This window comes from Armigeres subalbatus, chromosome 2, assembly GCF_024139115.2.
Source record: "Armigeres subalbatus isolate Guangzhou_Male chromosome 2, GZ_Asu_2, whole genome shotgun sequence".
Classification (NCBI taxonomy): domain Eukaryota; kingdom Metazoa; phylum Arthropoda; class Insecta; order Diptera; family Culicidae; genus Armigeres; species Armigeres subalbatus.
Genome location: NC_085140.1, coordinates 19,089,226 through 19,111,998, shown reverse-complemented (window position 1 = coordinate 19,111,998; position 22,773 = coordinate 19,089,226). Strand labels below are relative to the sequence as shown.

General features: G+C 42.9%; 1 protein-coding gene across 2 annotated transcripts in view; it reads left to right on the top strand.

Annotated features, from left to right (window-relative positions):
* The first annotated feature begins 6,659 nt into the window (after positions 1–6,659).
* The window catches only part of LOC134218060 (putative glycerol kinase 5), a 41,890-nt gene continuing 25,776 nt past the window's right edge, over positions 6,660–22,773 (top strand). Inside the window, exons 1-3 of one of the 2 annotated variants that reach the window (XM_062696927.1) lie at positions 6,661–6,823; positions 19,492–19,604; positions 19,689–19,782. In XM_062696927.1, coding sequence (XP_062552911.1) covers positions 6,766–6,823; positions 19,492–19,604; positions 19,689–19,782 — 265 coding nt within the window. In that variant the 5' untranslated portion in view covers positions 6,661–6,765. Of the gene's footprint in view, positions 6,824–19,491; positions 19,605–19,688; positions 19,783–22,773 lie in introns of both variants that reach the window. The other variant, XM_062696928.1, reaches the window with a different exon arrangement.

Here is a 22,773-nt window from a genome sequence, read left to right as displayed (position 1 = left end):
TTATGGGCCCAGTGGTTAACTGGCAGTAACGGTCGTACTATACCGTTGGACACAGACTTCCTTCTGGACTGGTGGACGATTCTGGACTGGTGGACGACTCTGGACTGGTGGACGATTCTGGACTGGTGGATGATTTTGGACTGGTGGAAGACTTTGAACCGGTGGACGATTCTGAACCGGTGGACGATTCTGGACTGGTGGACAATTCTGGACTGGTGGACGATTCTGGCCTGGTAGACGCTTCTGGAGAGCAACCAGAAGGAATGACTTCGGCGAGCAGCAGTGGACGCAGGAGCGGTGGCTACGAGAGGGGAACTCTCGAGCGCACCATGCCGATCACCGGCGTCCTGCTCAGCGGGGACCGCGCCAATGTTTTTGATGGCACGGAGGCCAATTTTCCAGCCTGGAAGTGGCGTATTGAGCACAGGTTGGCTAAACTTAAATTAGCTCATACGCTGGTCAGGACACCGATTGAAGAAGAATACTATGCGCCAGTTCCCGGCGAATCGGAAGAGAGGAAGAAGGAGAGGATGGAGCGTTTGAACAAACGAAAAGAAGAAGACGTTGAGGCTCTGGACGAGATCGTCATGCTCGTGAACAACGACATCCTCAACAAACTCATCGGACTGGAATACGCGAAAGACGCCATGGATGTTTTGGTAAAAACCATGGTCAGCATGAGAGAGAGGTTATTCTCCATCAAATACCGCAAACATAACTCGTTGAGGGAAACCTTCGACGAATACGATCTGATAATCAGAGAATTGGAGAGAATGCGTTCTGGAATAACTCAGGAAGAGAAGGTCCATGCCCTACTCAGCGCTATTCCAGACCATTACAAACATGTGAAAGGAGCATTGCTTGTTCTGTCCAATGAAGAGTTGTGCCAGAAGTCCGTGACTGACATCAAGCGGATGTTTTTCGACGCCGAATCCGGGGAAGACTTTCAGAAGGAACCCCGAAACATAGCGCTAGCATCGAAGAAGGCGACAACCCGATGCTTTGGATGCAACGAGATCGGTCACTTCAAGAACAAATGTCCTTTAATGAAGAAGTTCATTGCCAAGGAGAAGGAGAAGTACCTGAAAGAGAAGAAGAACCCAAAAAGAACAATCGCCATGATGACTAGAACCAATGCAGAGAAAGCCAGCAAGTTTGAGAGGAAGCGGGTAAGATTCGTTGTAGATTCGGGAGCGAGCGACCACATGGTCAACGACAGAAATCTTCTGGAGGATATCCAAGATTTGGAGAAACCTGTGTTGATTTCCACAGCAAAGTCTGGAGAAAAGCTTCGGGCTACGAAGATGGGGAAGATTAAGTTGAAAAGCATTGTCGGGAAAAATTTAATAAAGAATGTTGAATTGTACAATGTCTTTTTCATCCCTGAACTTGAAGAAAATCTCCTTTCTGTAAGAAAAGCTAGTAAAAGCGGAAATAGGGTTACTTTCATTGATGAAGAGGTCATTTTTGAAAATGAGGGCGAAGTGATTGCTTCGGGAAGCAAAGTCTATTGAATATGCTGAAGGTTCAGCATATATTGGAAATCAATTGAGTTTAGAGACTGTGCATAAGCGAATGGGACACTTGAGTATTTCGGGGATAGAAAAGCTAATAAAGAAAGGAATGGTTGAGGGTATCAATATACATTCGGAAGACTGGAGTAAAGCAGACATGTGTGAAGGATGTTTAGCAGGAAACAGACCGCTAACAAGTTCATACATATGAAACACCCAAGATCGAAACGGCCGCTTGAATTAATTCATTCAGACGTATGCGGGAGCATGGAAAAGGAAACGTATGACGGATACCGCTACTTTGTGACCTTTATAGATGACTACACACACTTTCTGGTAGTTTATCTTTTGAAAAATAAATCAGAAGTTTTTGAGAAATTCAAGGAGTTTGAAGCCATGTCTTCATCGTATTTTGGTACACGAATTTCTATGCTAAGGTGTGATAATGGTGGAGAATATGCCAATACCGAATTTCAAACTTATTGCAAGAAAAATGGAATTCAAATGATATTTACAGTTCCATACACTCCACAACAAAATGGCGTTAGTGAACGCATGAATCGAACTTTGATGGAAAAGGTTAGAGCAATGCTGTATGATAGTCAGCTATCCAAGGATATGTGGGGAGAAGCATTATATGCAGCAACATATCTGATAAATAGATCCCCAACAAATGGGGTAGATGAAAACAAAACACCATATGAGATGTGGTTTGGAAGACGACCAAATTTGAAAAATTTAAGAGTGTTTGGCTGCGAAGCACACAAACAAGTTCCGAAAGAAAAACGACGAAAATTAGATCCAAGAACGATATCATTGATATTTGTGGGATACGCAAACAATGGATATAGACTGTGGGATAAAAATACACGATCTGTCGAGATTGGTAGAAACGTGATATTCAACGAGTCTAATATCATCAATGATGATTTTAGGTCAACCGAATCAAAGAACATAATTTCTCGTCGGATCAAGACGTGATTTTAAACGCACGATTTGATCAAAGCATGTTGTCAGAAGGCACAGAAAATGGAACGGAACAGTTGTCAGCGGAAGATTCGATAGACGGTGATCGTACTATAGTCGAGATAGATCAAGAAGATCAACAATCACTCGAAGAATCAGTTGAAGAAACTGACTATGAAAGTACAAACGAAAGTCACGCAGACGAAGAAGATGAAGACGACGAACAACAAGGGTTACGGCGAAGTAAACGAGAAAGAAAAATACCAACTTGGTATTCAGATTATAAAGCACATGTCGCCGGGATATGTAACGAAGTTATTCCACAAAACATAGAAGAACTGAAGAGAACTGAAGACTGGGAAGAATGGAAACTGGCAATTCAAGACGAACTCGACGCATTACATCAAAATGACACTTGGACAGTTGTTAACTGTCTACCAAAAGGTGTAAAACCAATTCAATCGAAATTTTCGATGAAAGAAGATGGAAGGTATAAAGCTAGATTGGTGGCAAAAGGGTGTTCTCAGCGTCCTGGGTTTGATTTCGCTGAAACCTATGCACCAGTTGCTAAACTAGAGAGCGTTCGGTTAGCCCTAGCACTGGCCAACGAACATAATTTGCATGTACATCAAATGGATGTCAAGACTGCATTTCTAAATGGAGAATTAGACGAGGAAATCTATATGAAACTCCCAAGAAATGGAAATGATCAAGGTCACATTGTTCAACTTCATAAGTGTTTATACGGCTTGAAGCAAGCCAGCCGATCATGGAATAAACGCTTTGATGATGCTATACGAAAACTTGGTTTCATTCCATTGAAAAATGACTGTTGTATATACAAGTCAAAATCCAAAGGAATAATACTCATCTTATATGTAGATGACATTCTGGTAATTGGAAAGAATAACGAAGATATATCCTGGGTTAAGGAAAAGTTAGGAAGGTTATTCCAAATGAAAGATATGTTGGAGGTAAAGCATTTTCTGGGAATGGAAATCGTACGTGATTTTGAAAATCAGACGATAGAAATTTCTCAACCACAATACATAGAGAAGCTTCTCAAAAGATTTGGAATGGCCGACTGCAAACCAGTGGGGACACCATTGGATTACAACACCAAATGGTCGAAGTCTGAGGAAAAACTCACCGAACAGCCTTACAGAGAATTGCTTGGATGCCTACAATACCTTTCGATAACATCAAGACCAGATATTTGTACTGCAGTCAGCATTTTGAGCAAATATACGAACTGTGCCACGGACTGGCACTGGTCAGGATTAAAACGAATATTGCGATACCTACGGGGAACGACCGACACAAAAATTGTATACTCAAAACATGAAGATAAGCCCCCATTAGTAGGATTTGGTGATGCAGATTTTGCAAACGATCCAGATGATAGAAAATCATTATCAGGATATGCATATCTATTATATGGGAATCTAATTTCGTGGTCAACGAAACGGCAACCAACCATCAGTTTATCAACGAGTGAAGCGGAATTGATTGCACTGTGCGCTGCTGCAAAAGAAGGTGTGGCTAACATCACTTCTCAATGAATTGAATATCATCACAACACCATTCATCATCATGGAAGACAGCATCCCGTGCATCAGTATAGCGGAGGAGCCGAGATCACACCAGCGAATGAAGCACTTGGACATCAAATACCTTTTCATTCGGGAACTTATCAAAGGAGGGAAACTCAAGCTGCAATTCATCCCAAGCGTAGACCAACCAGCGGACGCGTTTACAAAGGGGTTACCTAAAAACACGCATAGAAAACTGTTTGGTATGTTGAATGTGCAAATTGTGGGGAAGTGTTGAGAAAAATGTTTCGATCCGATTGATTGCACTATGAAACATAAACAATAACAATTTGCCATTCATTCTAATACTGATAAACAAGATGTCATTCTGACATCTCACTACTGACAAACGAAATGTCGACTGTCAATCCAATGTCGACTATGGAAGGAAGAACTTGTATCCAATCAGACATTGTATGCAATAATGTACGAAGAGCTTCTTGTGGCAAACAAGAAGCTTTACGAGTTGCATGGAACTTAGAAGTTAGAATTAGTTGTATACAATATAGACACTGTAGATTACATAGACAAGCTTATACAGAATATGAAACTAGAATGATTGTATCGATAAATAACCATGTTTGATATAAACCACTTGACGTATTGAAAGCTCAATAAATTATCTTCAAACCTGAGAACAATCCGAGTATTATTTGGAAGAAAGATTCTCAACAGAATTGGAATTGGATTGAATTTGGTTTGGATATTTATTGGATTTGGATTAGATTTGGATTGGATTTGGATTGGCTTTGAGTTGGATTTGGATTGGATTTGAATTTGGATTGGATTGGATTTAGATTGGATTTGGTTGGATTTGGATTGGATTTGGATTGGCTTTGGGATGGATTTGGGTTGGATTGGATTTGTATTGGATATTGATTGGATTTGGATTAGATTTGGATTGGATTTGGATTGGATGTGGATTTGTATTGAATTTGAATTGGATTTGGATTTAATTAGATTTGGATTGGATTTGGCTTGGATTTGGATGGGATTTCGATTGAATTTCGAATAAATTTAGATTGGATTGGATTTGGATTGAATTTGGATTGGCTTTGGGTTGGATTCGGGTTGGATTGGATTTGGATTGGATTTGGATTGGATTTGGATTTGGATTGGATTTGAATTGGATTTGGGTTGGATTTGGATTGGATTTGGATTAGATTTGGATTGGATTGGATTTGGATTGGAATTCGATTGGATTTGGATTAGATTTAGATTGGATTGAATTTGGATTGGAATTAAATTGAATTTAGATTGGATTTGGATTGGATTTGGATTGGATTGCATTTAGATTGGATTTGGATTGCATTGGATTTGGATTGGATTTGGATAGGATTTTGATTGGATTTGGATTGGATTTGGATTAGATTTGGATTGGATTTGGATTGGCTTTGGGTTGGATTTGGGTTGGATTGGGATTGGATTATTAGATTTGTATTGGATTTGGATTGGATTTGGATTAGATTTGGATTGGATTTGTATTGGATTTGGATTAGATTTGGTTTGGATATGGATTGGATTTGGATTAGATTTTGATTGGATTTGGATTGAATTTGGATTGGATTTGGGTTGAATTTGAATTGGATTTGGATTGGATTTGGATTGGATTTGAATTTGGATTGGAATTGGATTGGATTTAGATTGGATTTGGATTGGATTTGGATTGGCTTTGGATTGGATTTGGGTTGGATTGGATTTGGATTGGATTTGTATCGGATATGGATTGGATTTGGATTAGATTTGGATTGGATTTAGATTGGATTTGGATTTGGATTGGATTTGAATTGGATTTGGATTGGATTTGGATTGGATTTGGATTGGATTTGGATTGGAATTCAATTGGATTTGGATTGAATTTGGATTGGATTTGGGTTGAATTTGAATTGGATTTGGATTGGATTTGGATTGGATTTGGATTGAATTTAGATTGGATTTGGATAAGATTTGGATTGGACTTGGATAGGATTTGGATTGGATTTGGGTTGGATTGGATTTGTATCGGATATGGATTGGATTTAGATTAGATTTGGATTGGATTTGGATTGGATTTGGATTTGGATTTGATTTGAATTGGATTTGGATTGGAATTGGATTGGATTTGGGTTGGATTTGGATTGGATTTGGATTGGATTGGATTTGGATTGGAATTCAATTGGTTTTGGATTAGATTTAGATTGGATTGGATTTGGATTGAAATTTGATTGGAATTAGATTGAATTTAGATTGGATTTGGATTGGATTTGGATTGGATTGCATTTAGATTGGATTTGGATCGGATTTGGATTGCATTGGATTTGGATTGGATTTGGAATGGATTTGGATTGGATTTGGATTGGATTTGGATTGGATTTGGATTGGATTTGGATTGGATTTGGATTGGATTTGGATAGGATTTTGATTGGATTTAGATTGGATTTGAATTGGAATTGGATTGGATTTTTTTTGCTTTATTAACCTACAAAATTTCAACCGTATTCCATGCGTTACCACGTGTTCACTCGCATGGCGGGAATGTTCTTCGCGCACTTCAACTACCAATCAGATGTTTATTAGTAAACGCCGAGCCTGCGCATCACTACGAAAATAAAAAGGAAAACAAACTAATAGCATAAAGTTTTTTATCTGGAGCAACAACAATCGCATCGAAATTGTATACATTTTATATGTTTAATAATAAAGTTTTCTGAAAAATGCGAATGCGACTACGAAGTAGCGGGGCAATAATTTCCGACTCTTTCTATTCGACAGGTAAGTAGAGAAAAATGTTATTTTTATAAGATTCTATGTAGCTTGTTGTTTACATCACTATCATTCATTTATAGTTATAGATGCGTTAAATGTTGTTTGTGCGCATGTCTGGCGAAAGTGCATATTATCAATAACGCGTGATACGGGGTCGTTCAACAATGATGTCCAAGGTTTTAGGGGGGAGGAGGTCCAAGATTTTGTTACACTACATATACCAGGTATACCAAAAAGCGTGACAAATGGGGGAGGGGGGTCTAGAAATCTAAACAAGTAGTGGACGTCATGTTTGAATCGCTCCTACAGTGTTCATTCTTTCGTTGTTGATTCACTATTTACAATGATTATCAACTGAAAGTTTACTAAGAATAAAGTGATTCAATAATTATAAAATGCAGTTCAATCAGAGAAAATTGTATTTTTTCGGGTATGGACCACCCAACATGGGTTCTGATTACAATGTTACATATGCACAGTACTGTGGATCGTGGGCTCGAATCCCATCAAAGGATGTATCTATGACGGTTTGTAGTTCTTGTGCTATGGAACTGACCAAATTAGCCGTGACTTGGGACGGAATTTTCTCCCATTCTTCTTTCAACACTAATTTCAGTTCGTTGTTGTTGGAAATCTGACTTTTACGAATTTTGTCGTCCAGCACTTTCCAATGGTGATAAATTGGATTCATATAAGGGCTCTGAGGAGGCGTTTTGAGTTGATTGGGGTATTATAAAGTAGCTACAGCTTAGTATTGTGGGCTGTGTGCTTGGGTAATTATCATGCCGAAAGATGTATGTTCCCTGTAAGCCTAATTTCTCAGCACTGGCGTTCAAATTTTCTTTCAAAATCCGGATGAACATTTTGTGATACATACTTTCTTCAATAATGTGAAATTTTCTCACACCGGTTACGCTCATGCAACTCAGATACCATGACGGAGCCCCCGCCATGCTTTACTGCTGAAAAGAGGTTCTGCGGCTGTATCTCAATATTCCTTTTCTGCCATACCATACATCGGCCATTTGATCCAAATATACTGTACTTGCTTTCATCAGATAATATGACTTGATCCTTAAAATCATCCTTCTTCCAGCGATAGCTTTTGGTGAAATCGACACGTTAATTTGATTGCGTTTCGCGGGACGCTGCATTTTTCAACTTCGTTTTACAAATTTATTACATTTCATACAGCCTTACAAATATTTTCCATTTTTTTTGGGCCAAAATCTATGCGTAATGCTCTTTAGGAGAATCCACTTTCAAGTCAGTGACGCAACCCAAATAAGCGTCCCGCGTTTCGCAGAACGATTGCTGGTCACATTAGAATAGACGAATACTTTTTGAGCGAGCTAAATTAACGAAATTTAGATATCTTCTAAATGCCAACAAAAGCAATTGAAATTTCTATATGTTTTTTTTTAATAATAATCATCTACTGATAAGTATTCTACCAAATTTAGAAGAAAGTTTTTTGATTTCGCTTCTATCACGCTTTACTAAAAATATGCAGCTAGACGAATACTTTTTGGACCCACTGTCCATCCAATACATTTTTCGATTTGAATATTTCTCATATTGTGCGGAAACGTACCTGTACTTACCACGGCAAATAATTTAGAATATTTTGAGAAAAATTTAAACTAAATATATTCATTTTGTATTTGGTTACCTACCTGGATACCTGGTTGGCTACAGCGTCGATACACCTATGCCTGGCGTATTGTAGAGCTCCATAATCGTCAGTTTTGGGCGATGTTCCTCCAGTTTCCCCGAACGTTCAGGGTCCCCGGGTCCGATTCCACCGCGTGCAGCCAGCGTGTTCGTGGCCTTCCTCGAAGTCACCGGCCCCTATCTGGTTCTCTGTTCAATATTGTTTTCGCTATTCTTTCTTCCAACATTCGTACTAAGTGACTAGCCCACTGAAGTCTGCCGTATTTTATACGATTCACAATATTTTCTTCTTTGTATACTTGATACAGCTCATGATTCATGCGTCTGCGCCACACACCATTTCCATTGTGCGCAGCACGTTTCGCTCGGAAAACCCCGAAAGCTCTCCGGTCCGCCTCTTTTAACGTCCATACTTCATGTCCAAAAAGGGCCACTGGTAGAATCAGAGTTTTGTATAGAGCAAATTTCGTTTCCGTCTGCATGTTGCGAGACCTAAGCTGATTACGTAATCCGTAAAAGGCCCTATTCGCAGCAGCAATACGTCTTTTCACTTCACGGGAAACGTCATTGTCACATGTCACAAGGGTTCCAAAGTAAACAAATTCTTCAACAACTTCAAACACATCCCCATTAGGGAACTACCAGGACGAAATGCGACCGTGTGATGATAGTGCCGTTCCTCTGCACGCCAGATCTCCTAATAGCCCCTTCGAGCGCAATGTTGAACAATAAATTCGAAATTGCATCACCCTGCTTCAATCCGTCTAAGGTCACAAACGAGGTTGACACTTCGTCTGCAATCCGAATACTTGATTTCGAGCCATCCAGCGTTGCACGTTTCAGTCTAATCAGTTTCGCCGGAAAACCATGTTCGGACATTATCTGCCACAGCTCATTTCTCTTCACTGAATCGTACGCTGCTTCGAAATCAATGAACAGATGGTGAGTCTGCAAGTTGTACTCCCGGAATTTGTCAAGGATCATTCGTAGGCTAAACAACTGATCCGTCGTTGATCGGCCCTCACGAAAACCTGCCTGGTATTTGCCGACGAAGGACTCCTCGTGAGGGGTCTCAGCGTGTTAAACAGGATACGCGACAGGATTTAGAAGGGTGATCCCTCTGTAATTGCCACACTCTAGTCTGTGCCCTTTCTTATAGATTGGGCATATGAGGCTATCCAACCAGCCGGCAGGCAGTTCTTCATCCTCCCATTTCTGGATAATTTGTTTGAGAAGTTCGACCCCCGTCCTTCCCAGCAGCTTTACTTTTTTTCAGCTCGTTTAGAGCCTTCTTTACCTCGTCTAGCGTTGGTGGTTACACAGCTTGACCGTCGCCGGCCTTTGCCATCCTGCTCCTTAATACACCTTCATGGCGGGCACTGGCGCAGTCTTATGCCGCGCGCCATTGACAGTTGTGTAAAACCTCCGCATATCGTTTCTATCCATGTTCTCCTGCGCTTCAGCTATCACACTCTCTTCGTGTTGCATTTTTTTCTGCGGTGGATTCGTTTCTCTTCTGCCCTTGCTACACTGTACCGCTCTCTGTTGGAACGGGTACGAGCCACTAGCATTCGACTCCTAGCAACATTTTTCTCGTCCGTCACTCGCTGGCACTCCTCATCAAACCAGTCCTTTCGTTGGCGTCGCTGTGCAGTGACTAACACTTCCTGCGCTGTTGTAGTCACAGCTTCGTGGATATTTTCCCACAATCTGTTGACGTCGCCAGATCCGTTGGCATCTCCTATCCACTCGTCCAGCTGCTGGTGGTACTGTTCAGCAACTCCTTCAACTGACAAGCGTTGAATATTGAAACGCATCGTTCTGTTGTTTGGTGAATTCGTGACGCTGGAAATTCGGGCCCGATTTTTTCAGCTACAAGATAGTGATCATAGTCGATGTTCGGACCTCTGAAGGACCTTACATCTATAACTTCAGAGAAATGTCGTCCGTCGACCATTTCATTTATTTAGTCTACATCTAAACGGATAACACTGGAACAACAATTTGACCCCACAATACACGGTACGAGGCCGCATCTCTCCATCCTCAAATGCGCCCCACGCTCACCAAGTCGTTTTGCACCTGGTCTGCCCACCTCGCTGCGCTCCACGCCGTCTCGTACCTGCCGGATCGGAAGCGAACATCATCTTTGCAGGGTAGCTGTCCGGCATTCTTGCAACATGTCCTGTCCATCGTACCCTTCCGGCTTTAGCTATCTTCTGGATACTGGGTGCGCCGTAGAGCTGGGCGAGCTCGTGGTTCATTCTTGGTTCAAGATGGTCCTAAGCACCCGTCTCTCGAATACTCCGAGTGCTTGCAAGTCCTCCTCGAGCATTGTCCATGTTTCATGTCCGTAGAGGACAACCGGTCTTATTAGCGTCTTGTACATGACACATTTGGTACGGTGGCGAATCTTTTTTGACCAAGGGTTTCTTCTGGAGCCCGTAGTAGGCGTAGTAGACTTCCACAGATGATGCGCCTTCGTATTTCACGACTAACGTTGTTATCAGCCGTTAACAAGGATCCGAGGTAGACGAATTCCTCGACCACCTCGAAGGTATCCCCGTCTATCGTAACACTGCTTCTCAGGCGGGCCCTGTCGCGCTGGGTTCCGTCTACAAGCATGTACTTTGTCTTTGACGCATTCACCACCAGTCAAACTTTTGTTGCTTCACGTTTCAGGCGGGTGTACAGTTCTGTCGCCTTTGCAAATGTTCTGCCGACAATGCCCATGTCATCCGCGAAACAAATAAGTTGACTGGATCTGTTGGAAATCGTACCCCGGCTCTCCGCATGACACTTTCTAGCGCAATGTTGTACAACAGGCACGAAAGTACTTCATCTTGTCTTAGTCCCTGGCGCGATTCGAACGAACTGGCTGGAGTGTTCGCCCGAAATCTTCACACTTTCTTTCTCTTCCGATCTGCGCATTTGCATCCCCGATGCCAATCTTTACATCGTGTGTTGGGCACTCTCCGCAGGCCTTATCAAGGCTCTCATAAAACTCATCCTTCACGTCATCAGGCTTATCGTTCGTTGGGGCATAGATGTTGATCAGGCTACAGTTGAAGAATTTACCCTTCATTCTCAACACGCAAATGCGGTCGCTTAACGGCTTCCACCGGATAACACGCTTCATCTGCTTCCCGATCACCATGAAGCCAACTCCTCGTTCTGCTCTGTCACCGCCGCTATAGTAGATGTGGTATTTGAATGAAGTGTTCGCTATGGGATCCACCGCCCGGAATTCACGTTCTCCAGTTCTGGGTCACCGTATTTCCTGGATTGCTGCCACACTCGCGCCGACCTTCTGCAGCTCACGAGCCAGGGGCCCAACGCGTGCGGGTTCATTCAAAGTTCTCACGTTCCAAGATCCGACTTTCCAATCGTTGTCCTTTATTCGTTGCCGTGTCTTTTGCCGTTGAATCAATCCTCTTTACTCTTCTTTTGCCTTTCTGGGTAGCTGTAGAATCTTCGGTAGAATCTTCGGTTGCGCTACCTACATCGCATTGAACGGGCTGCCTTCTCGATGCTGACACGATGCAGCATGGTGTGCACAGTTTAGTTTAGAGTCCCTCGCTGGCACTCGGACGATGATCAGCCGCTCCTAACAAGGGGAACAGACGCTGTTGCGAGCCGCTCCTAACATGGAGAACAGACGCTCGATCAGATTTGACCTCCGGAGAGGGGCAAATCCCCCCTTCCCTGTCAGCATACGACCATAGTTCCCACCGGGGTTGGTTACCCGATATTCCCTAAAGTTGCTCGTATCCCGGCCAGCGCCACAAGGAGGTAGGGATAGGAGTTGCTGGGTAAGAGGCTAAGGACCGCAAAATGGGGTCTATTTTATTCTTTTAGGTACGCGAAGTACCAATGGTACGCTTTACCCAGCATTTGCCGTGCCTTTTTGGTTAGACATTCTATTTTTAATTTTGTATTTAGGCATTGAAGCCGAAAATGCGCTTATATTATCGGATAGGGGAAGGTGGGTAGACTTGATCCCCGGGGAGACTTGATCACCCCCTGTTTTATCGAGAACGAAAATAGTTTTGTCCTAGCGTATTTTTTAGTACAGATCCTGTAGACAAATGACCTTTATGTGGTGAGTTATTTTTTGGTTTGACAAACTTATTTATTCTGTAGGGCGGTTTGTATGTTTTGACCTTCCAAAAGATTTTTTATTTGGCCACGCAAAATTTGAACAACTTTTTATAACAATGACCAAATGCTTTCATTTTTTTACAGCACAAAGCCATAAATATGCTTAATGATCTGTAATGATGAAAATGTCAACATTCCATCAAAGTTTTAGGATATTTGGATTTGAAGTTATTGCCTCAATTTGGGGACACTTGATCCCCATTAGTCATCCATACAAAAATTTGGCGAAAAAATTCAAAAAAATATAAATCTGTTCTCAGGCTTCTATTTGTTTGAACATTTGACAGATTTGATGAAGGATTGACAGGAAAAAATATTTTTTGCGTAGATATGGTAGAAATGGGATCAAGTCTCCCCAAATTTTGAAATTGCATGTGCTGTCGAATTCAATAACAAAAATTGTTCATGTATACGCACAGCAATTCGAAAATCACGTGTATTTTGAATGAAAAATATTTTAAAAATCTGAGGGCACCTTTCTAATTTTATCAAAGCAAGTTATTGAAGAGGGATCAATTTCCCCCAAATATTTTAAAAATCGACTTATGACAGCACTCCAAAAAATCGATTGTGTATCAATAACAACAATAGTTCAAGGACTGTCATACATCAGTAAAGTTAAATACTATATTTCTTAGAGAGTCTGTGTGGAAATCGCGTATGTTTATTTATTTATGGCTGTGATACACCGAAAATCAGAAAAGGGGATCAAGTCTACCCAATCTCCCCTACGGATCAAAACGGCGAATGTGAACACGATTGGTATTCACTGTATCAGTGGCGTAGCCACGTGGAAGCCGGGGTCGTTTGGACGATTCTATCACAAACGCCCGAATGACACTCGCCCGAATGACAAACGCCCGAATGCAACAGTCGCCCGAATTCCATTCGTCCGAAAAGACCAAACGCCCGAAAAGACCATTCGCCCGAATGGACCACTCGCCCGAATAGGTCATATATTTACGTATACTTCCAGATTCTATAACAACATGTTATTTTTCCTAATCATATTAAAAGAAAAAATATGCCAATCACCTGGAATATGTGAACGTTTGTCTAGTTTTTCATTCTTTTCTGCTATTTTCATTCTATATGTCTTCTTAGCCTGCAGTGGTCGACCACTGCTACGCATTTCTTTCTTCTAGTTGGAACAGTTTTGGAACAGTATAAAACGGAGGACTTCCTCGTTTCAAAAGCGTATTCCACTTATTGTACCACCCTAAAATGTTATTGGAAGTTCGAGGAATACTGTTTAGGGTTTTTTCATAGACCGATCATAGTGAAGGGGAGAAAAGTGGATCTCTAATGGTCTTTTGTGCGTTGATTTGCGACCATTCACATAAGTCCGCTACGTTACGCATTAGGAACGCTAGGGATAATGTACGTTAGGCATAATGGCCGTTTGGCATAATTCTGCCTTCTTTATGTCATGGGCTGTTCTTTGGGTCATTTATGTATAACGTTCATTATACCTAACACCCCATTCGCATAATACTTGCTTACATAAAAAAAATACGTTTCTTTGGACAAGATTTTCGAATCTCCTTTAATGCCTTTGTTATATCTCAACACGAAAAAGTGCAAAGGTAACAAACTTTGTATAGGCAAGTTAAAGTCTATAATTCTTCCCGTATGCCGATTGTAATCCAAATCGCTGATGTTTTCTAAAAACAAAACTTTGGTTGAGGAGAAAGAAACATCCTTAAAACTTGAATTTGGGAAGACACGTTCCTCAGCATTAATCTCAGCCATCTTAACATGCAATAGTATATACTCTGGATCTATAATGATGTGTTGAAGGAAACATGGATAGTCGATCGCAAGAAAGGTTGTCATATAGTATCTGTCGTTTTTGGTTATCTTTAAAACGAATTTAGCTTGAACCTTAATACTTAGGGAAGAAATCATGTCTTCAATACATTTAGAAAGAACAATGTATGAAGAAAAGAAGGGTGAATTCCTATTTGCGCCTCTTATTTTTGACGATTGGTTTAAATAAATACCCTTGCAACGTTATTTTTCGCTACAGCTCTAATTATTCCGTCCGGTTTTGATTCATTTCAGGATGTTTGTGGATCGGTATAAGTATTATTATTTTATTTAATCAGACTAAGGCCGAAGTGGCCTGTGCGGTATATAAGAGTCTTCTCCATTCGGCTCGGTCCATGGCTACACGTCGCCAACCACGCAGTCTACGGAGTCAAGTCATCCGCAAGTCATCTTCCACCTGATCGATCCACCTTGCCCGCTGCGCACCTCGCCTTCTTGTGCCCGTCGGATCGTTGTCGAGAACCATTTTCACCGGGTTACTGTCCGACATTCTGGCTACGTGCCCGGCCCATCGCAGTCGTCCGATTTTCGCGGTGTGAACGATGGATGGTTCTCCCAACAGCTGGTGCAATTCGTGGTTCATTCGCCTCCTCCACGTACCGTCCGCCATCTGCACCCCACCATAGATGGTACGCAGCACTTTCCTTTCGAAAACTCCAAGTGCGCGTTGGTCCTCCACGAGCATCGTCCAGGTCTCGTGTCCGTAGAGGACTACCGGTCTAATTAGCGTTTTGTAGATTGTCAGTTTGGTACGGCGGCGAACTCTATTCGATCGGAGCGTCTTGCGGAGTCCAAAGTACGTACGATTTCCAGCCACTATGCGTCTCCGAATTTCTCTGCTGGTGTCATTTTCGGCAGTCACCAGTGAGCCCAAGTACACAAATTCTTCTACCACCTCGATTTCGTCACCACCGATGCAAACTCGCGGTGGGTGGCTCACATTGTCTTCTCTTGAACCTCTTCCTATCATGTACTTCGTCTTCGACGTGTTGATGGCTAGTCCGATCCGCTTAGCTTCCCTCTTCAGTCTGATGTAGGCTTCCTCCATCTTCTCAAAGTTACGTGCCATAATATCTATGTCGTCGGCGAAACCAAATAGCTGGACGGACTTATTGAAAATTGTACCACTCGTGTTAATCCCTGCTCTTCGTATTACACCTTCCAAAGCGATGTTGAATAGCAAACACGAAAGACCATCACCTTGCCGTAACCTTCTGCGGGTTTCGAAGGGACTCGAGAATGCCCCTGAAACTCGAACTACGCACATCACCCGATCCATCGTCGCTTTGATCAACCGTGTCAGTTTATCCGGAAAACCGTGTTCGTGCATTAGCTGCCATAGCTGGTCCCGATCGATTGTATCATATGCGGCTTTGAAGTCGATGAATAGATGATGTGTGGGCACGTTGTATTCGCGGCATTTCTGCAGTACTTGGCGAATGGCGAACACCTGGTCCGTGGTGGAGCGTTCGCCCATAAAACCCGCCTGGTACTGCCCCACGAACTCCCTTGCAGTTGGTGCTATTCGACGGCATAAAATTTGGGAGAGTACCTTGTAGGCGGCGTTCAGCAATGTGATTGCGCGGTAGTTGCTACAATCCAGCTTATCGCCCTTTTTGTAGATGGGACACACGACACCTTCCATCCACTCCTGCGGCAAAACTTCCTCTTCCCAAATCTTGGTAATGACCCAGTGCAGCGCTCTAGCCAGTGCCTCACCACCGTGTTTAAATAGCTCTCCTGGTAGTTGGTCAACCCCAGGGGCTTTGTTGTTCTTCAGCCGGCCAATCTCCTCCTGGATTTCCTGGAGATCCGGAGCCGGTAGAATTATGTGCTGCGTGCGTTTTCCCAGGTCCATCACCATACCGCCATCTTCGTCTGCCACATCGCCATTCAGGTGTTCTTCGTAGTGCTGCCGCCACCTTTGGATCACCTCACGCTCGTTCGTAAGAAGGTTCCCGTTTATGTCCTTACACATATCAGGCTGTGGCACGTGGCCCTTACGTGAACGGTTTAACTTCTCATAGAACTTTCGTGTGTTATTAGCGCGGTACAGTTGCTCCGTTTCTTCACGGTCTCGATCTTCCTGCTGGCGCTTTTTCCTCCGGAAAATCGAGTTTTGTCTGTTCCGCGCCTGTTTATATCGTGCCTCGTTCGCCCTCGTGCGGTGTTGCAGCAATCTCGCCCATGCTGCATTCTTCTCTTCCACTAACTGCTCACATTCGCCGTCATACCAGTCGTTTCTCTGAACCGGAGGCACCTTGCGGTGCTTCCAATGGCGGATCGAATATCTCTCCAGCCATCTTCAAGAGACGCTGCGCCTAGCTGCTCTTCCGTTGGAAGTGCCACTTCCAACTGCTGCGCGTATTCTTGGGCTAGTCTACCATCTTGTAGCCGCCCAATGTTAAGCCGCGGCGTCCGACTTCGACGCGTGTTGTACACCGTCGAGAGTTTTGAGCGCAGGCATACTGCAACGAGGTAGTGGTCGGATTCAATATTCGCACTGCGGTAAGTGCGGACGTTCGTGATGTCGGAGAAGAATTTGCCGTCGATTAGAACGTGGTCGATTTGGTTTTCCGTTTCTTGGTTAGGTGATCTCCATGTGGTCTTGTGGATATTTTTGCGGGGAAAGAAGGTGCTTCGGACTACCATTCCGCGGGAGGCTGCGAAGTTTATGCATCGTTGGCCGTTGTCATTCGATACGGTGTGCAGACTATCCGGTCCGATGACCGGTCTATACATTTCCTCCCTTCCTACCTGTGCGTTCATGTCACCGATGACGATTTTAACGGCCCGCAGTGGGCATCCATCGTATGTCTGCTCCAGCTGTGCGTAGAACGCTTCTTTCTCGTCGTCGGGTCTCCCTTCGTGTGGGCAGTGCACGTTGATAATGCTATAGTTGAAGAAACGGCCTTTAATCCTCAGCTTGCACATCCTTGCGTTGATTGGCTGCCACCCAATCACGCGTTGGCGCATCTTACCCAGCACTATGAAGCCGGTTCCCAGCTCGTTGGTGGTGCCACAGCTTTGGTAGAAGGTAGCCGCTCGATGCCCGCTTTTCCACACTTTCTGTCCTGTCCAGCAAATCTCCTGCAGCGCCACGACGTCGAAGTTGCGGGGATGTAATTCATCGTAGATCATCCTGTCGCAACCTGCGAAACCTAGCGACTTGCAATTCCATGTTCCAAGCTTCCAATCGTGATCCTGTATTCGTCGCCTAGGTCTTTGCCGATTATATCGAGTCGCATTATCTCTTATATTGTTCGTAATGATTGGTTTTCTAGGCGGCTTATTGGGCCAGCGCAAACCTCCTGTCTCGTCGGAGGGCCGTCGTGTCAGGGCTGTTTAGCGTCCCACCTAACACCAGGACTTGGGCTTGTGCGCTTTGAGCGGCACACGGTCGCTTTGGTGGGGCCTACTTGCGGATACATGCAGCTTTTTATAGAGGTTTAACAGGGCCCACTGTCAAACCCCACCACATCCTAGGCAAGCCCCACAACTCGCAGATGGCCTGGGGAGGGATCGTCAAGCCCTTGGACATAGTCCCTGCTGCCCTAAAAGTATCGGTATAAGTAACAGCATACATAAAACATATTTTAATATCTGAATCTCTCAACAATGCTGAGCGATTGAAACTGACTTTCTTCCTATGTGAATGGATTGCAAGACAGTGATGAGTAGATTTTATTTATAATCAATGTTAAATGGAGCTTTACAACTCGGGAAAGTTTTCCGCCGGATTTTGGTCCCTGTGCCCTGGGGAAAAAATGTGCGGACCAAATTCCCGAGGTGTGAAGCTACCTTAAAGGACTTTATGCATACGTTTATAAAGAAATCAAGTCGTTATTTGAATTTTATGAAAAAGAAAGTACGTAACATCGTTATTTTTCTTATTATTTCACACATAAACGAAGCGAATATTTAGATACATGTGAGAGACGTGTACAACAAAATATGGAATAAGTAGGAAATCAAAAATAATATTTATTTTATTAGTCACAAAAAATCTTTTCATCAAGTAAAGTGAAGAGTTTATTCGGGCATATAGTCTATTCGGGCGAATGGTCTTTTCGGGCGTTTGGTCTTTTCGGGCGTTTGGTCTTTTCGGGCGTTTGGTCTATTCGGGCGTTTGTTAATCGGGCAAGTGTCATTCGGGCGTTTGTGATAGAACCCGTTTGGACATAAACCCAACACCGTCCCCCTACCAATCCCCCCCCTTCCAAAGACAATATTTTTAGAAGAAAAATTTTGTTCGAACCACCTTAAGTTAAATTTTTTTTCAGAAAACCCCTCCAGATCAATTTTCTGGCTATGCCACTGCACTATATATTGTATGAAGAACACACTATAAAGTCAATTGAATAATAGCTTGTATGCATCCAGCTCACTTTATCAGCGTATCACATGTGTGCATCATTCATGCAACGATAAACGTATTTGTCCAATATCCATCAATTACGGTATGATTTTTTTAACTTTTAATATGTTTTAGAGAATGCTTAAACGTTATTTACTTCTAATATAAGTGCTCTAGAATCGTAATTTACGGACGAACCCACGTTCACTATATTGGCAAAGGTGTGCTACTAGTACACCCCACAAGAACTTAAACACTTGTATATCACCAGGCGTTACATACTTTGGGAATACCCGTGCACGGTAGTAGGTGCGAGATCGCTTTGCTTCGCGGGAGTCTCGCTCAGTTGATCGACGTCATTCAATCCAATCGGTGCGGTGCTGGCCTACCTCATCCGCGCAGGCCAACCTCTAACGAGAGCTTATTAAACGGTTTCTCTCAATTTACCCTCATCGTTGCGTAGCGCACTGGTTGATTGTTTTCGCATTTTTTGCTTCACCTTTCGAACAAACGCTGCATCCCCATCGGGAAAGGTACTAATCTAGTGTTGAAAATTTCTCTTTCCAACCACGCACGTTTCTTCGGTTGAACTACTCTGCATGTACGGTCGCACAATCATAACGACAAACGACAACGACTGTGATGGAATCAGCCGAGCGGTACATTGCATCGCTGGACATTGGTACCACGACGATAAGGTGTTTTATCTACGCGACGAATCGCGATATCGGAAAGCTTGAGGTCGTCGGAAGCGCCAACGAACAAGTGAGAGCATCAAATGCCCTTCGATTTCAGTGATTGTAATTATTTCCGAAATAGTACCTACTTAAGTGAATTCCACTTCAACAGGTCGAGCTTGTCTACCCAGCACCGGGACAAGTGGAGATTGTTCCAAGTCAACTGTGGGAAAGCGTGGTCGGTACGATCAGGAATGCAATTGAAAGTAAGTATCCGGGGCGGTAACGACCGTTAATGAGAAAAGCAAGCATGCATGCAACTGTGACTGTGAGTACATTTGTGACAAGTGTGTCATTTATGGCATTCGTTATACAATCATCGAGTAAATGAAGTTGAGACGCGTCGTGGGGGATTTCCAAAATTGTATTTTATCTTATCAATCGTAAATATGCACATAATCTAAGAATTTCAAGTCAGCCTATAAAGTCCCTTTGATCTCTTTGTTGAATTAAAGAACTAATCAGTATGCGTAATAAAGAGTCGTGCCCTTAAAAAACAGAGACCGGATTGATTGAATGTTTTGAATGAATCCGGTTTTTGGATTTGTGTTCACACCCCAGGTCATGTTATTTATTGTAGTTGTTCTGCATAATTGCGATACTAAGCGCCAACCAGGTTCGCGTGTTGAAGGCTGTAAACCAATTCGTTTAACTTTTGGAATAAATTTGGCAGTTCTTACCTTTTATGGTAAAAATATTTTTTCGAAGTCGGAATTTGGTGCAATTTTTTTGCGAGCAAGTCTAACTGTCTTATCTTACCATGAGTCAGTGCAGAATTATTTTCAATCAGTAGGGAAAATGATCGACAAACTGACATCATTATTTGAACTAACGAATCGGTGAATTGGTTCGCAGCCTTATTATATATACGGAAAGGATAAAACTGATCGGAAAAGTTTAGGCAGAGCATGACTACTATTCTTTGACTTCAGAAACAAAAAGTCACGATGACGAAGTGATGTCTCGGACGCGGATATATGAGCAACAATAAAGGGCAATCGATGTCACCCGTAAACCATTCTCCTGCGAATGCTGCTTGGACGATTTTGTTTCTGGCAGATTTAATTGGTCACGCCACGCCGTTCATCGTGTAGTGAAGTGCATACCGTTACGGCATAGCGGAACTAGTCAGTGATTTTAAACATGCAATCTGGTTGAAGGCCGGAGCACAATGGATACGTTGCGTTTGCGTTTGAGTTTGCGTTTTGTAATCCGTTTGACACGTTTTGTACTAAAAAACAAAACGTACGCAAAACGGATAAGCAACCCACAATGCATACGGTTTTTGACAGTTGAACAGTTAACATTTTCTTGTCGATGTTGGGTTTCAAATAAGTTATTACGGAATGGATATGAGCTTATATTTATTTAGACGTTATTAGAAGTTATTAAAGTATTCATTAAATTTGAAGGATAAATGAAACTGAATTTTTGGCCATTGGAGGTTGGATGTTAATTAAAAATCGTGATTGATTCAGGTAATTCCTAGGCAAGTTTCCCCACAAGTCATTCCAGGAATTTCTCTAGAAATTCCTTCGAGAATTCCTCCGCAAGCTCCTCCAGGAATTCCTTCATAAAATCCTCGTAGACTTCCTCCGAAAGTACCTCAAGATATTCTTCTGAAGCTTTCTCCAGAAATTCCTTCGGCAGTTTCTCCAGGAGATTATCCAAAAAATTCTCCAGAAATTCCTCCAAGAGATTATTCAGAAGTTTCTCCGTGAATTCTTCTAGAAGTTCCTCTAAGAATTACTCTGGAAGTGCCTCCAAAAATTTCTCCAGGAATGGCTACAAAATTTCTTCCGGAAGTTTCTAACGGTAATCCTTCAGAAATTTCCACATGAATTATAAATAGTTTATTTAAAAATTTCTTCGGAAATTCATTCAAGAATACCTCAGAATTCCGCCTGAAAAAGCTCCGGAAGATCCTCCAAGTTCCTCCAGGAATCCTTCCGGAAGTTCCTCCAGAATTTTGTCCGGAAGTTCCTCCAGAATTTCGTCCGGAAGTTCCTCTAGAAATTCCTCCTGAAGTTCCCCAAGCATTCCTCCGGAAGTTTCTTCAGCAGTTCCACCCGAAGTTTCTTCAATAATTCCCCTGCATCCTCAAACATTAACTTCGGAAGTTTTTATAAAGAATCCTTCAGAAATTATCGTAAGTTCCTCCAGAAATTCCTCCGGAAGTTATTCCAGGAATTCCTCCAGAAACTCCTAAAAAAATACAAAAAACCAATAGGAAAATCCTTCGAAAATTCCTCTAAAAAACCCTCCGGGAGACCCTTCAGGAACTGCCTCCAAAGATTCCCCCAGAAATTCCTCAAACATTTCCTCTGGAAGTTTCTCCAGCAGCCATTTTACAACATGTATGTTTTCCATTTTTCTGTTAAAGAGCTCGATGAGTAGTACTCGTTAAAACAATTTTTGGAAAATGGCGTATACGTCACTTTTTCAGATTACGGCCATTGACGAATACATAGACCGAAATGTCCGGTACAAAGCCATCAGAAAATCGGGCACCATGTCTTCTTCTTCATTTTGAAGAAAATACCCCTCGTGGGTGACGAATTACATAAATATTTTACGAGCGCTGACTTACCCCTCTTGACGTTTTGACAGTTTGTTTGTTTTTCTCCCTCACCTTGTGACGTCGTTTCGGTTCGTTTGTTGTTTGTTCGTTTCGTTACTCAGTTGAAGCGTGAGTTCGACCGTTTTGGTGCCATCAAAAAGATCGAATATAACAAAGGGGACACCCAGGCCTACATTCTGTACGATTCTATTGATGCTGCTACGGCTGCTGTGAAGGAAATGCGTGGATTCCCGTTAGGGGCACCGGATCGTCGTATTCGTATCGATTTTGCTGACAACGGAACAACACCATCGTTCTCAAAGCGCAGTGGATGTTTTGAGGAAGGCGGTGAGTATCGTCGCGCCCCCGACTACGAATATCCGGAAGGTGGTGCATCATACGAGGAAAATTCATTGTACGGCTATGGTGGAAGACCGTTCCGCGGCAGAGGAGGATTCCGCGGGCGTGGTGGTTTCCGTGGCAGTTTTCATAGTGATGGCCCACCGCACCACGGGGACAATGATGAATGGCGTCGATCAGGAGCCGATGGCGAATATGATTCACGCCGTCGTTCTGGATCACGTGAACCAGGAATCGATAGATCTCGCTCCCGTTCACCGAGGCGACGCAGTCCGGC